Here is a 16,038-nt window from a genome sequence, read left to right on the forward strand (position 1 = left end):
GTATCGGTTGGTACTGTTACCCTCTGTCACACTTGGATCAGGATACACAACGTTGTCTTAACACTAAATGCTTCAGCTATTATTTCAGAGGCTTAGCGTCATCACGGACAAAAGAGAGAGAAACTATGTCCACCCTACAGTGACTAGCCTGTAGGGCTACGGTCCTGAATCATCAGACACGTCATGGCTTGGACATCTATGTCAATATCTGAACATCTCCTCCTTTGACACACTGACAGCCAGGGTGAACGTCAACCTTCAGCTCCAACACACTCACCTTCAACCCAACAGATGAGTTTGTTGACTGGTTGAAACTTGCCAAAGTAAGTTTCTTGAAATTTGTGCAATAACGAAAAAGGGCAGTGTGACAATATCATCATCATCATCATCATCTAACCCAGTTGATGCTTTGGTTCGTCTTAATGTCAACCCAACACAATCAGTCAATCAAGTAGTAGCCCCGCCTACTCAGGAACACCAGACCTGCCTCTGTTATTTTAGTGGGCGGACTAGCCTCGTGCTGTACTGTGGAGTAGTGGGTCGGGTATTGTGGGGGACCTTGGGGGGCCGTCGAGCAGCGGCTCCACTTGCATGCTTTAATTGTTGGCCCTTGGTTAAGCGAACGTCTCCTAAACGTAGACACCAGCAGGGATACTGCTGAACACAGGACAACGATGATGCATTAAGCAGACATGCTTCATTATGAAGACGCCCGGCCCTCTTGTTCATACTACCGAGGCTCAACTTTTCCATCGAATGGACTGAGAAGAAAAATAAAAAAAATAATGAAGTGAGGAATATCGCAGCCATCTCTGATCCCACCCCTTCTTCCCACTCATCCAACTCCTTCTTCCCACTCATCCTCTCTTCCTCTGTGTGAAATGAGAAACACACCCGGGAGATGAAACAGGAAAAGCCGGCGTCTTACCAATCCAAGAGAATTTTATCCAACTACCACCTCCCCCTCCCCCAGCCGTCGAAGGAATATGGATGTCATCATCCCTGCCTTTACGACACATCTGGGGGCCACAAGGAGGGCTTACTGTGCCTAATTTGGACAATCCCTCTCCCCGTTCCGGAGTGAGCTACATCGTGATGTGGCGCTCTCAAGATGTCTCTCGGTCTCTCTACATCTATCAGAGGGGATACTTTCAGGAGCACGTTGTAATGGATGCTCCAGTGAACCTGCTACACTGCTGGTGGTTGGAGCGGGCTGTGCACCTTGTGCTGTTGAGGATCAAGGAGCATGTACCTGCTGGACACACACCCTCTGAATAGAAAGACAGGAATGTTCTACAGAGCCTCTCCCCTCAATCAAGTATGACCTCAGTGGCATTCATTGCATTCTTCAATCACACTCAAGGGGTCAAATATGATTGTGATCACCAAGGTGATCAGAAACGTGGCACAAACATAAACATGCAATACCAATTACAAGCAAAGCCGAAAGGGCGTTGGTTGGTACAGAAGTGCTGTGACTAAGACCTGAACACCTTGGGCAGCGGCAGAACCATCGTCCTGACAAGCATCGACAGAGCCATCAGTTCCATGGCCCCTCCTTTCAAAGGGGGAAAGTACAACACTGTAAACATCATCAACGTCATAAAGTCAGAGACAATTCTGCTTTGAATGCTTGCATAACCACATTGTGAGAACAGAAACATTTAAAAGGTGAGTCAACAGAATAGACACAATCTAAATTCCTCTGCTGCTCAGCAACCGTGTGGAAGCACTTGTCAATCGTGGAGTGACCACTAGTGTGAAGACCCAGTGTGTGACGACATGGGAACACTGGCCCCACTTATCTCCCTCAGCATCCTCATCTGGATATCACGTTACTGTGGCTCACACCAGCCCTGCTCCCTGGCAATCAGGCCTTCCACCACTTCCTCCGCCTGCACCACCCAGAGGAGCGATGGGGAGGACAGTTCCTCCTCCTACACTCCACTTGAGCTCCTAACACGCATGTTCTCCCGAGCTCCGACCTTGTTTTCGTGAGAAGCGGTTCGAGTCAGTTTGTGTTTTATCTTCTAGTAGCAAACATGGCGTCCATTTGGTCAGATGCCAGGCAACACACTGTAATTATTCCAAAGGCCTCAAAACTAGTTCCTCAAGGGTTGCAAACTGACCACAACTTGACACAGTAGATTCAACCTGCTGATAACCCTTGCTGCACTGATCAATAAAACATCCCTCAGAGAAAAAGACACCAGTTTTCAGACTCAAGGGAATACATCTGAGGCAAACAAGCTACAAGGCGACGCCGAGGGAACCAAACAGGGATTAGAATTCAACTTCAAGGCAAATGTCAAACGAGTTAAGCTTAACGTGTTGGCTGGTTTCGTATTGAGCTCAGAAAGGCCAACGCTTTGTCATGCTGTCCCAAATGTCTTTTTTTGTGACGGTTGTGCGGTTTACTTCTGGAAGGTCTGAAACGCAGCAACACGTTCATGGAAACAGCGTTGGGAGAACAATGATGCATGCGGAGCCGCACGTGAAAGACAGCAGGGGCTGATGACAATGAAGAGGTACATCAACACCGGTCATGAGGATAGTAGTCAAACATATTGTTTCACCGGGACTGTTCGAGAGTAGACAAATATCTACCTACCACGGACCACCTGAAGATGGAATTCAGTTATTTATCCCATGTCATCGAGGACTACACCGCAAGTCTGTGGGACTCAAGTGGAGGGAGTCACGTCAACAACATTTGACCCCTGAACCCGGTTTTATAAAAGAGCTTATCACTTGCCAAACATACCAGCCATTGGTTAGTCTTTTGTAGGTTTTAGAGGTGACCTGATGGAATGGAACCGTCTAGACTCTTGACACTGAAGAAAAATACATTCCTCAAGCAGTACTGGCATGAACTTGAACCATAATGACCGACTGCATTTTGAGAAAGCTCTCTGAGCCCACCACTTTATGGACTAGGGCTAAAAGGGAAAACTGCATGCCAGATGAACCCAATCTCTCTGACATGACCATAGACACACAGAATGCTAACTTCCCTGCGGTGACAGGAGACAGTGCCGTCAGTGGTTCTGCTTGGACAGACCCACTGATTTACTGTAGGAACCACTGATGTACTTTAGGAACCATGTTAAGAATGACTGCTGTGACCGACCCACTGATGAACTGTAGGAACCAGTACAGCTTGCATACGTTGTATAAGTTGTATAGTTGGTTTACTAGTTATATGGTTCATACAAACATACATACATACATACACTTTGTTTACAAACATAAGCGATTTTAACTTATAAACTGATTTTAGGCAAATTGGTATATTAACTGGATAAAAAAAAGCGAAATAGGTTACATTGATATGATTTAAATTCAGATACGTCAGTCCAAGTATGTTTTCAAGTATTAATGCAATAAAATAAATGATTCACTTACTTACCAAGGGGGTAACAGTAGCGAGCAGACACCTGCAGTACCACAACGCTCAGAGCCTCCGGTCAAAGCAGCGACAATTCAGCTCAAACCCAATATCGTAGACGCTCAAAGGCCTGCCCGGTGATGGTATCCGAAAACTCCCGTTACTAATTCGTCCGACAGCCCTGGATTTGTCTGTCAATGGATCTCCAACTTTAGATAATGTGCCGAAGCGCCTTGGGGGACGGTGGTGGTTCCTCTGGTTTGCTCGGGTAGGAATGAGCGTCTGTGACCACCTGTGGAGCCTCAGAGGGGGACGTGCTCACCGCGCACGTGCTGTGATCACAATACAGGCTGACGGAGAAGGGCTCGCATGAAGGTGGAGGTGGGTGGAGGCAAAGGGGAGGAGACGGACGTCTGAGTGATAATTGAGTCATTTATAGACGCGCTAGTCGAGTTTCAGTCTGCATTATACAAGTGCGCCCTCTTCATACAGTGCATCGTATTGCACAATGGTAAATGGTATTGGACTGCATTTACGTAGCGCTTTTCTAAACAGTGAAGTGCTTACAGTACGTTTAAAATTCCCTTTTCTTTTTAAAATGATACATTTACTCTATTTATATTTAGTTTTTTCTGTCGAAGCATATTTTATAGCATTTTATACATTTCGTTCACACAATATAAACTCTTAAATAATTGTAGGCAGCATTATTATCCCAATCCAAATAAAGAGAACTTACATCAATCCGTAAATTTGACGTATTTTTGTTAACTTATAAGTTAATATAAATGTCGTTCTAGTGCTGAAAAAATGGGAACCATGCTTAAATGTGTACTTGGTATAAGAAACGTCAGCAGTTTGCAATACGCGTCTATCCTAGTTAATTTAATGCTTGAAAAGGCTTCTCCAATGTTGATTTCTCAATGTCTTATATTTACAAATGACAGAAATCACTCAATCATCAATTCAATTTTTTATTAAAAAAAAAAGTTTTATTGTGTACCATTTTTTTAAACATCTTTTTATTAAGCAAAATATATTATACATTCATTTGATAACAGTAAAAGTCTGTACAATCATCTTTTTTGTGTCCTGGGCTTTACTCAACCATAGAATGTATGAATATATCGATCGCTGTCCTGATCAGCATTACGATGCCGCACTAATTGATACTTGGAGCAATAGTAACTGATTTACTCATTTTTATAAATACTCTCGTCAAAGTGATAACGTTAAACGATAAGCCAGTGTGAACAGTAGAAGCGTACAGAGCTTTTTAAATAGTCGAATATAGAAGCTAAGCTGGAAATGGTGGCGGGATTGTCTAAAAACGTTGTAGTCTAAGATAGAAAACCAACTCAAGGTTAGCTTGTCTTTCTGCTTCAGACATATCGTTTAAAATGGCAGGGTATTGTTGACTGCTATTATACCTCATAACAGACAGTGTCATCATTTCCTGTCTGCGTCACATTCAAATCACATATTCAGCTTAATGGAAGAACACAATACAGCTCGGATCTTCACACAGACTTCCTCATGAAGGCAAACGGTAAAACAATACATGAATAACTTGAAAGTGGTGTTATAGCCTACGAGTTCACATGTATCCTGGTTGTGTTTCTCAATGTTGTAAACGTAGGAACACATGTTATTGGGCCCACCGTTGAGTTAAGATGAGTTAAGTATGAGGCGGTCTAGAGACCATCGACATGGCGATGTGACATCTCACCCAGCCAGGGCTTTTCTCAAAGATCTGAAAGGCATAAGGTTAGGGGGGAGAGACATGTCACATGTCACAACATGGCACTCACATAGTTATTCACAGGCGTCTGCCATTGGGCAGCGGTCAGGTGATCAGGTGATCAGGTGATGGTGAACAGTTCAAGTGAAGCATTCTTGGTGGAGCGTCATTCCCTGTGTCAATGGATTCCACAGGAGTTCGCAGGGAACAAGCTGCGGGACAAGAGAGGTTCGCAGGACGCAGAAGTGTCTGAAGTGTCTGTGGCTGCATAGCTGGGGGAAGACATTATTTTCTGTGCACCTTGCCTCCTCTTTACCTCGGTTGGGAGAGTGATTGTTTGTGTGGGGCACACTCAGTGGAATACACACACAGTGCACATATCAACAGTTAAACTCACGCATGCACATGTTCACCTGAGACAGAGAGCCACGCTCACACACACATCCTGCCTCACACAACTAGAAGTTTTCTCATTCACTTGCTCTCTCTCTCTCTCACACACACACACACACACACACAAAGACTAGTAGACTCACACTGACACACGTATGTATGCACGTACGTACGCAGGCATGCACGCACGCACACACTTACATGAATGTATAAATGTGAACTTACTATTTTACACACACAATTACACACGTACACACATACACTCTCTCTCTCTCTCTCTCTCTCTCTCTCTCTGTCTCTCTTTCCCTCTCTCTCTCTCACTCACACACAGACACACACAGATGAACACACTCTCACTCACACTCACTCACTCACACACAGCGGAAAGGTGTGGTGGGAACTCACACGGTGTTCATGGCCGAGCCTCTGTTCTGGACATTAGAGGGCAGCTGAGTCTCTAGGCAGCGTGTAGCATGCAGGGAAAATCAACTCAAGCAGGATTTTAACAGGGTGTTGGGTGACAGATTGAAATGAGATGAAGTTTCCGAGCAGTGCTGGTGAGGCTTGGGGCTGGACGCCTCCGGCTGTGGTGGTGAAAACGAGCAATGAGACCAGTCCACTGGTCAGCCCAGGTGCAGTGGCTGTGTGTTGAGGGCCAGACTCAAGTGTTATCAAACAGGTGCCACATAATTCCCTGGGAAAGTCCCGAAGGCGTGGGTCCGCTCTGACGTACCTACCGGGACAAAGAACACATGCTGTGGTCGAAAAACAACAGTGGCAGCAATGATAAAAGATTTGTTAACAAAGAATGTCGTTTAGAACCTGTAATGTTCTGTTTCGACCACTAGGGGTCAGGCTTGCTGTGGCAGTGGAAGTTCAGAGCGGGACTCTTACCTACAAACCAGCCGTCGTCACAAATCTCCATCACTTGGACAATGTCCCCCTCCCTCAGTTCCAGCTCATCTGTATTCTGTGGTTTGTAGTTGTACACAGCTTTGTATCTGAAATATTGGATCACATTTTGCAGGGCTCAACCTTAAAGGTCCCATGGCATTAAAATGTCACTTTATTTGGTTTTCTAACATTAATATGAGTTCCCCTAGCCTGCCTACGGTCCCCCAGTAGCTAGAAATGACGTTAGGTGTAAAACGAGCACTAGGTATCCTGCTCTGCCTTTGAAAAATGAAAGCTCAGATGCTCCGATTTCAAATTTGAGCCATACGTCATCATAAGGGGCCGGGTTACCTCCCCTTCTCTGCTTTGCCCGCCCAGAGAATTTGGCCCACCAATGAGACAATGAGCTACGACTGTTGTACACTTCTTTGTTATTTGGATAACCATTCTGCTGTTGGTATTATGGCGCATAACACGTCGGGTTCTCTGATGTCTGGTATTTCCACAATGAGACTCGTAGTGAGGGTTATCTCAGCCCTGATTGAGAAAGAATTGGGGAGAGGGACTTTGGCTTTGACTCCCTGACGTACATGAACCGCAACATGGAGGAGAAAGGGATTTTTGCCCGCGATGGTCTCCCACCGGAGCCCTGCTGCCCGCTGCCGAGGTACCACCGCCACGAGGTACCTCCGCTGCTGGGCGGTGGTGCCTCGGTGCTGCCCGCTGCCCGCTTCCGAGACGGTGGTACCTCGGCACCGGTCGGCAGGGCTCCGGCGGGAGACAATCGCGGTCAACAATCCCTTTGTCCTCCATGTCGTGGTTCAGTCTACTTCAGATTGATGAGGAAGTAGAAGAACAAGAGATGTCGGAGAACCTGACGCAGTAGTTTGAGATTCATGATATCGTCTGGAGGGCACACACAGCTTTTGGCCGTGATAATATATATTATATGTAGTGCTGTCAGTTTAACACGTTATAAACGGCGTTAACGCAAACCAATTTTAACAGTGTTAATTTTTTTATTGCACGATTAACGCTCTTTTGGTTTGGCAAACATTGTAGTTTTTTCACCTGCTGTCTAGCAACAACTAGTCACGTTAGAAAAACTACAACACCATACCAGATCTAGCTACACCAGAAACAAAACAACAAGCACGCCGCACAAACTTGTTGGGGCAAGCCAGGATACGGAGCAGGTGAAAAACTCCTTCAAAATGTGTGTGTGTTTGTGTGTCACTCTGTTCGAGCCTGCACGAGAGTTCAATGTTGTCATTAGCTGTTACATCTTTCTGACCAATCGCAGTTCAAGGCCCACCTGGGCTGTACCACTTCGGGAGGGGCCGCTCAGTTACTGTTACAGTGTGTGTGTGTGTGTGTGTGTGTGTGTGTGTGTGTGTGTGTGTGTGTGTGTTTGTGTAGGCGTTATTCGATAGCCTGGTAATGTGTATAGGCCTTCGTATGGTAGGAATATTTATACTGGTTTAAATAATAAATGTTATAGTATTTCCCATCTTTGCTGAGCAAGAGTTTTGTTCGAAAGTTCAGTGATTGAAACAAATAAAAGCCTGGGCTATTGAAGTTTTACGGTAGGCCTACCACTGTCATGCACCTACCCGATGTCAAGTGAACCGGGTTGAATTCACTGCGGGTCTCTCTTCTTATATCCATCTTACCAAATATATTTTATTACTGTCCTTCTCAACACTCTCTGATCTCACTAAAAGGCTAGCAGCACGAAATCAAGGGATATTTACTATAGAAAAAAATGTGCGATTGATGAGATTAATCGCGATTAAATATTTTAATCGCTTGACAGCATTATTATATGATATAGATATCTATGTATACTATGATATTATTTAGATATAGAGCTCCAGGACACCTGCCGGAGCACCCGGAGTGTTCTAGAATATATTTACAGAACACGGCCAAAAGCTGTGTGCGCCCCGCCATTGCGATACATCAATGGTAAACACGAGCGCATGGTACGATGGCTGCAAGCTGCTCAGGGCCACACCCCAGCCCTCCACCTTGACCCGCTTCTAAAAACGGCAGTTTGTGGAAAGCTCATTGTGGGACTGGCTCGTAGTGGCTGTAATTCTGCACCAAGGCTGAATTTCTTGAACGTCTTCAAATACTGTATTAAGGGCCCACTAACACCTATATATGAGCATCCTTAAAGTAGCATGCCATGGGACCTTTAAACTTGTGTATGTATTGGCTTATGGGTCGCGGTGCTGGGGACACTCACGGAGGGCGTTGTGCCGAAGCGGAGCCGTAGTTGATTGGCGCTCTTGGTGTTTTTGGCGCTGTGCTGGAGTTGGGGTGAGGCTGGGCTGGAGCTCCGCCCTGAAGACATGAAGAGCTCGTGCCATGAGGAATACGGTTCACATACCAGCTGAATCACAGCCATTATCATGCTTCAGCAACACACAGGAGCACAGCAGCGCTGGGGGGCCGTGGGAAAAATGTGCTCAAAATAATTGGTGTTATGAATAAGTCAATGTTATAAAAATGAGTGTTTTATAATTGGTCCTTGCAGGACAAAGTAATGATTGAAAAATACTTTTGATATCATTTTGAAAATATAGATTATTATGTCTAGGTTCCCCTTTTTTGAAGTTTGTTCAGAGGAAATCAAGACCAAACAAGACGAATAAACTGAGATATTGATGAAATAACTAATAAAGTAACAAAGAAGGATCTATTTGAATACACAACCCCCAGTGCCACGCGGCGGTGAGCATCGTTCATGTGCGTGCAGTGGTGCGGTGGTGCGGTGACACCGTGAAGCAGACCTGCCAGTGCTCAGTGCGTGCTGGGGAGGGCCCCGCCGACGTCTTGACCGATGGGGGCCCGGCCCTGGCCCCCGAGGTCTGGCCGGCCTGGCCTCCTCCCTGGGGGCCGGTGGGGCCGCGGGCCCCGGGGGGCCACAGGCTGTTTGTGTCTCCGGTGGCGGGCGTGAGCGCGGGATAGCGTGACTGCGAGGGGACGGGTGAGGAGGGCTTCAGGGGGGAGTGGACCGGGCTGAGGGACGTGGGGGTGAGGGGCGAGTGGAGGGAGAGGGGGGAGAGCGGCCGGGGGGAGTAGAGTGGGCGTCCCGGACTCTGGGGCCCGGGAGACCCCGGGGACAGGGGGGACCCCGGGGACAGGGAGGACCCCAGAAGCTGGGGGCCCCGTGGAGACAGGGGTCCCGCGGGGTGGTCCTCTGAGGCGCTTTTTGTTCGGGGCATCTTGTTGACCTGGACGTAGGTGGCGGGGAAGATGCCGCTCCGGCTGGTCCCTGGGATCCTGCCCTCCAGCCATCTGTCGTCCACACGGCGGGTCACGCTGATCAGCTCCCCCTAGTGGACACACACACCCTTAGCAAACACAAGACTATATTGTACAGGGTTATATTATATTATAGTAATTATGATTTAATTTGCGTTGGCCTGTACCTGAAATGTAGGCCTAAATCTTAAGAATAGGCTTGATTACTTCAATAAACATAAAATATAAGATGGAAAAACCCTACATCCCATTACATAATTGTGTATTGTATTGTGTATTTTATTGAAATATATTATTATTGTTATATTGTATTATATAATAGTATTTACACTATTATATAATACAATATAACAATAATAATAATATATATTATTACTATATATTATAATATATAGTATTGTATTATATTACATTACATTACATTACATTATATTATAATATATATTATATTATATTATATCATATTGTGATATAACATATTATATTATATTGTATTTTATTATATTATATTACATTGTATTACAATATATTTTATTATATGATATAATAGTGTATTATATTACTCCTAAAGTTTCTACCATTTAAAGTCCCCACCATGTGCCTTACTGTTTCTAAATATACTCCAATGTGAACACAATGCATCACTATTTATCACCTGCTACATTTCTCCTACTAAACGTCTCTAAGGAACTAAAGCCACAAACGAGGAAACTGAGGCCAACAAACCTTCCTGAAGGAGAGCTCCACGGGGAGGTCCGCATTGAAGGTGTAGAGCGCCACCGCCTCGCCGCAGTCCACCACCTGGACGGTGGGGGTCCTGATGGGGGTGGGCTTCTCCGTGGGGGCCAGCACCTGGACAACCAGCAAGAGACAGTCACAGAGCAAGAGACACAGTCACAAACAGAACCAGAGGCACAGTCAATAACTGAGCAAGAGACACAGTCACACACAGAACCAGAAACACAGTCAATAACTGAACAAGAGACACAGTCACACACAGAACTAGAGACACAGTCAATAACTGAACAAGAGACACAGTCACACACAGAACCAGAGACACAGTCAATAACTGAACAAGAGACACAGTCACACACAGAACCGGAGACACAGTCAATAACTGAACAAGAGACACAGTCACACACAGAACCAGAGACACAGTCAATAACTGAACAAGAGACACAGTCACACACAGAACCAGAGACACAGTCAATAACTGAACAAGAGACACAGTCACACACAGAACCAGAGACACAGTCAATAACTGAACAAGAGACACAGTCACAAACAACCAGAGACACAGTCAATAACTGAGCAAGAGACACAGTCACACACAGAACCAGAAACACAGTCAATAACTGAACAAGAGACACAGTCACACACAGAACCAGAGACACAGTTACAAACAGAACCAGAGACACAGTCAATAACTCAACAAGAGATACAGTCACACACAGAACCAGAGACACAGTCAATAACTGAACAAGAGACACAGTCACACACAGAACTGGAGACACAGTCAATAACTGAACAAGAGACACAGTCACACACAGAACCAGAGACACAGTCAAAAACTGAACAAGAGACACAGTCACAAACAACCAGAGACACAGTCAATAACTGAGCAAGAGACACAGTCACACACAGAGCCAGAAACACAGTCAATAACTGAACAAGAGACACAGTCACACACAGAACCAGAGACACAGTTACAAACAGAACCAGAGACACAGTCAATAACTGAACAAGAGACACAGTCACACACAGAACCAGAGACCCAGTCAATAACTGAACAAGAGACACAGTCACACACAGAACCAGAGACACAGTCAATAACTGAACAAGAGACACAGTCACACACAGAACCAGAGACACAGTCACAAACAGAACCAGAGACACAGTCAATAACTGAACAAGAGACACAGTCACACACAGAACCAGAGACACAGTCAATAACTGAACAAGAGACACAGTCACACACAGAACCAGAGACACAGTCAATAACTGAACAAGAGACATAGTCACACACAGAACCAGATACACAGTCAAAAACTGAACAAGAGACACAGTCACAAACAACCAGAGACACAGTCAATAACTGAGCAAGAGACACAGTCACACACAGAACCAGAAACACAGTCAATAACTGAACAAGAGACACAGTCACACACAGAACCAGAGACACAGTCACAAACAGAACCAGACACAGAGTCGCAAACAGAACCAGTGACACAGTCACACACAGAACCAGAGATACAGTCACAAACAGTACAAGAGACACAGTCACAAAAATAACCAGACACACAGTCACAAACAGAACAAGAGACACAGTCACAAAAAGAACCAGACACACATTCACAAACAGAACCAGAGACACAGTCACAAACAGAACCAGAGACACAGTCACAAACCCAACAAAAGACACAGTCACAGACAGAACAAGAGACACAGTCACAGACAGAGCAAGAGACACATCCCAAACAGGTCATGGTTTACTGTTGCTACGCTAACAAGAGACAGACCAATCAGGGGAGGCATACCTCAACATAGGTGGTGGGGAAAATCCCAGCTCTGCCGTGATGCTCTCCGTCGTACCAGTTGGAGTCTACCTGTCGGTGGATGTAAACGATGTCCCCTTTCTGCAGAGTCAGCTCCCTGGACAACAGGCAGAGTTACACAGAGACACAGAGAGACACTGAGACACACAGAGACAACTAGAGGCACACTGAGAAACACAAGAAAACCAGAGACAAACTGAGACACAATGAGACAACCAGAAAGACACAAGACAGACAACACAACCAGAGACACACAAGACACACAGAGACACCCAGATACACAGAGAGAGACACAACACAAACAGAGACACACAAGACAACCAGAGATGCGCTGAGACCGAAAGAAGCCCAGTGCTGTGTTACATCACAGTATTTGAGACTTAAAATTGTGTTTTGTTGGGTATTTCCTTTATTTTAAAAACCCACTCCACAAGAGGGCAGTCTTTTGCATTTTGTTGTGCAGATTCAAGCATTTCAAATCATATGCTGATGATTATAATGTGAAGCGCTGCTGATGTTTTGTCTGCTTATTGTGTAATTGAATGTGCTTAAAGGTGCTGTAGGTAACGTTTGAGATTTGTGAAGGGAGAGGGTGAGAATGAGCGGAAGAGAAGACTACGGTTTCAAAAAATAAACAAATCCAAGAAACGCCCCCCTCCCTCTCAGCTCCCTCCCTCCTACATTTCACAATGTGCAGGAATTTGATTGACAGGAAAGAATGATTCCCGGAACTAATCAGGGAAGAGCGAAATCGAAATCTTCCCACACAGAGGCAGGAGCAGTCAACTAGAAACAGATGACAACATGGCTATGGTATTTATAAGAGATTCCTGTGAAATATATCTCGTCTATTTAACCTCGAGCACAGTTGATGTGTTCTGTGAGAATGTTGAACAAATGAACAGGGGGTTGTTCAGTACTGCTACTCACTTGGGGGACTGTGCCTGGAAATTGAACTTGACTCTCGCCGCTTTCATCTGGATAAACAACAGAACAGAAGCTTTCTAATTAAGGAATCTGTGTAGCATAGCAGCGAGTGGACAACCATCAGTCACTTCCAAAACAACATTAACAGTACAGCTCAAGGCCTATTGCGTAGTTAACCATATTTTACCCTGGAGAAAGTTGCGTAAGTTGTGTTTTGTAAAGTCACTAATGTGGACAACAGTATTGAGCAATAGTAATTTTGGTCATTGCAGCTTCCATATGGGCTGTAATGTAACACTATTGCTCAATATTATTATATCGCCTGTCAATGCGAATCCTCTAGTGCTTGTTTTTGCAGCTAACAGGCTCAGATTGCTTTTGAGTGTATGACAACATTATGGAAAGGATCCCTTGTGAATTACTTATTTTCCTTTATCTGTTTGTTCTAGTGTGTTAGCAAGTCTCACTCAAGGGGAAGCTTCACTCTGAAATCTCTCGGGAGTTGAGTAGTTGCAGGAATTGTCCCTGTTGTCATTCCAATCTACACCCTCCTTCCCCCAAATCTGTTACATAATGCTAAGCTAGGCTTTCAGTAGTCCAGCACAACAAAACTCCTGCCAACACTCATCCCCAAACTCCAAATCACGTTTCCAACGTTATCTTCCTGCAACAGCTCAACTCTCACGAGACAAGCGAGACTTGATTAGGCAAAATAACAACGACACCGGATCAAGCCAAAGATTAAAGTTGTTTTGCTGTGCAGGGATCCTGTCCATGAGGTTGTCGGACTCTGTGAGCCTGAGTCAGGGGCAGAGCCAGCTCTTTAGGAGGGCCTCCAGTGACAGGGGCCCGCTGCCCACAGCACAGTTACATAACCACTCCTGGCTGCAAAGGCTGAGCAGCTCTTGCTCAACACTGGAACAATTAAAAAAATGTTGTCCCAATTAGTCCAGAATGACGGATAAAAGGGTCCAGGTTGAGAAACTCCAAAGTTCCTCTTCAACGGTGAGTAGCTCATGGGGATATACCTTCTTCTCCTCTCGTTTTGGTGGGACGTCCATGCTGTCAGATTCAGTGGAGAGGCCTTCTGCTGCAGAGAAGAATAACAACGTCAAGCTGCAGAAGACTAATAAAAACGTGAAGAAACCCCAACTAGAATGGACATGTTCCAGTGTATAAAACGTGAGTCTAACACTAGCTCTGCCTGCTGCTTGGCTGATTCTTCGAGACCACAGCCATGCGAGGTGTGTCAAGGGGTAAAAGGATGTGGACATGGGAACAGTTTGGTCATGGGGCTGCTGAAACAGACATGTGGGCTGGCGCTACCTAGATTGATGTTGAGAGAAAAACAATTGAATGAAGTTAATCTCTAATCAGCTTTTCCGGCTCTGCTTCACTTCCTTATGCTCAGTGTTTCCTCCCCACCCCCACCCTGTCCTCTTATGAACACAATTAATCTCCCTCCTTCATCCCCTCCAGTCGGAGAGACAGAAAGGAAGTGTAGGAGTGATTAGACACAAAGCAGTATATCTTTGCCACTTTTATCAAATGTTTCTTACTGAATCTTATGAGAATGACCATTTGCCCAGAGACTGTAAACAGTGTTAGATCAGGCTTGACTTTTGTTTACTGATAACGAGTTGAAGGTATAATTAATTGATTATAATTTATAATAAGGGCATATTATAAACCATTATTTAACATTAGTTAATGCAGCACAGTCGGCCAGTTCTTCATAGTTAAAGATCTCCTATTATACTACTTTTCTGGTCTTAATTTCTTATTAATGACTCCTATAGAGCAACCTGACACAAATCACAGCACAAAAAACGATGTCGATTTTCAGGAAACTCTTCCTCTCATCTGGGCGCTTTCAGCATTCTCTGTCAACACTCGGCTTCGTCCTCCTCCGCCCCCTCGCCCCCCTCCTGCCAACCCCACTCCGTTGTGATTGGTTAACTTCCGGAAGAGCATGTTGCAGCATTACCATACATGGAAAATCCGGATTGTTCTACGTAGATAAATCCCGGAAATTTGAACAAGTGAATGGCGACCGGCGTCCCTAGTGTTTAGCGCTCTGCACAGCCACCCCAGACGGTCAGCAGGGAATACGTCTAAATGCATATACGTCATTATTTGACACTTTAGTATGGTTATACATGACTATAAATCATTATAACAACGTTTATAGGTCATAAAAGTCGAAAAAGCATAATAGGTGCTCTTTAAAGTTTCTCGAGTTAGGGTTAGGGTTAGTAGGCTAGAGTTAACCCTAACCGTATAAGATCATGCATATATAAATACTTTAGTCAACATAAAAAACATTACCTTAATTAGTATGAACACCATGAGTAAACATGAACACCATAAGTGAATGTTTACTAGACCATTAGTTAAATGCTGCTTATCACTGAATTAACTAATTAATGAATGGATAATAATTGTACCCTTAATGAAAAGTGTGATTATTGTCATTTGAACGTAACTCTGCAGCAATCTGAAGCTGAACTGCACATTCAGGACTGTGATGAATCATGTTTGGGACACAGCTCCAGAGACCTCCTCCTCTATGAACGGCTAGGGTTAGGGTTATCATCAGGACATTTCATGGTGGCACGGGACAGGCCCCATCACGCCCTGGGACCCTGGCGTGAGAGCACTGGTGTTTACCGTCTGCGTGAGGGGACAGCGTTCTGGGAGCGGAAGCTGCAGGCCCGCTGAGGGAAGGTCTTCCCTCCGGCTTGGTGGCAGGCAGTGAGCTAAAGGAAAGAAACCCAATTATACATACTATTCTCCAACCATTATCCCCTTATCTATACACACAGATAAGTGTGACGGGCGCACACAGAGTCGCATGGGCCTTTAGA

The 16,038-nt window shown here is 45.1% G+C and overlaps 2 protein-coding genes across 8 annotated transcripts in view; both read right to left on the bottom strand.

The window, feature by feature from the left end:
• pdlim2 (PDZ and LIM domain 2 (mystique)) overlaps positions 1 to 3,726 on the bottom strand; it is a 29,979-nt gene extending 26,253 nt beyond the window's left edge. For 2 of the 3 annotated variants that reach the window (XM_079753200.1, XM_079753201.1), the window contains exon 1: positions 3,410 to 3,726. The gene's annotated coding sequence lies outside the window, so the exon portion shown is untranslated. Of the gene's footprint in view, positions 1 to 3,405 lie in introns of all 3 variants that reach the window. The other variant, XM_079753202.1, reaches the window with a different exon arrangement.
• A 629-nt stretch (positions 3,727 to 4,355) lies between these two features.
• Positions 4,356 to 16,038, bottom strand: part of sorbs3 (sorbin and SH3 domain containing 3) — a 31,760-nt gene continuing 20,077 nt past the window's right edge. For 2 of the 5 annotated variants that reach the window (XM_079742745.1, XM_079742742.1), the window contains 9 exons: positions 15,842 to 15,930; positions 14,200 to 14,261; positions 13,175 to 13,221; positions 12,227 to 12,341; positions 10,416 to 10,541; positions 9,215 to 9,760; positions 8,668 to 8,765; positions 6,417 to 6,523; positions 4,356 to 6,255 (listed from right to left, as the gene is read on the bottom strand). In XM_079742745.1, the coding sequence (XP_079598871.1) occupies positions 6,194 to 6,255; positions 6,417 to 6,523; positions 8,668 to 8,765; positions 9,215 to 9,760; positions 10,416 to 10,541; positions 12,227 to 12,341; positions 13,175 to 13,221; positions 14,200 to 14,261; positions 15,842 to 15,930 (1,252 nt within the window). In that variant the 3' untranslated portion in view covers positions 4,356 to 6,193. The remainder of the gene's footprint in view (positions 6,256 to 6,416; positions 6,524 to 8,667; positions 8,766 to 9,214; positions 9,761 to 10,415; positions 10,542 to 12,226; positions 12,342 to 13,174; positions 13,222 to 14,199; positions 14,262 to 15,841; positions 15,931 to 16,038) is intronic. The other 3 variants (XM_079742743.1, XM_079742746.1, XM_079742744.1) reach the window with 3 other exon arrangements.

This window comes from Pollachius pollachius, assembly GCF_949987615.1.
Source record: "Pollachius pollachius genome assembly, chromosome: 1".
Taxonomy (NCBI): Eukaryota; Metazoa; Chordata; class Actinopteri; order Gadiformes; family Gadidae; genus Pollachius; species Pollachius pollachius.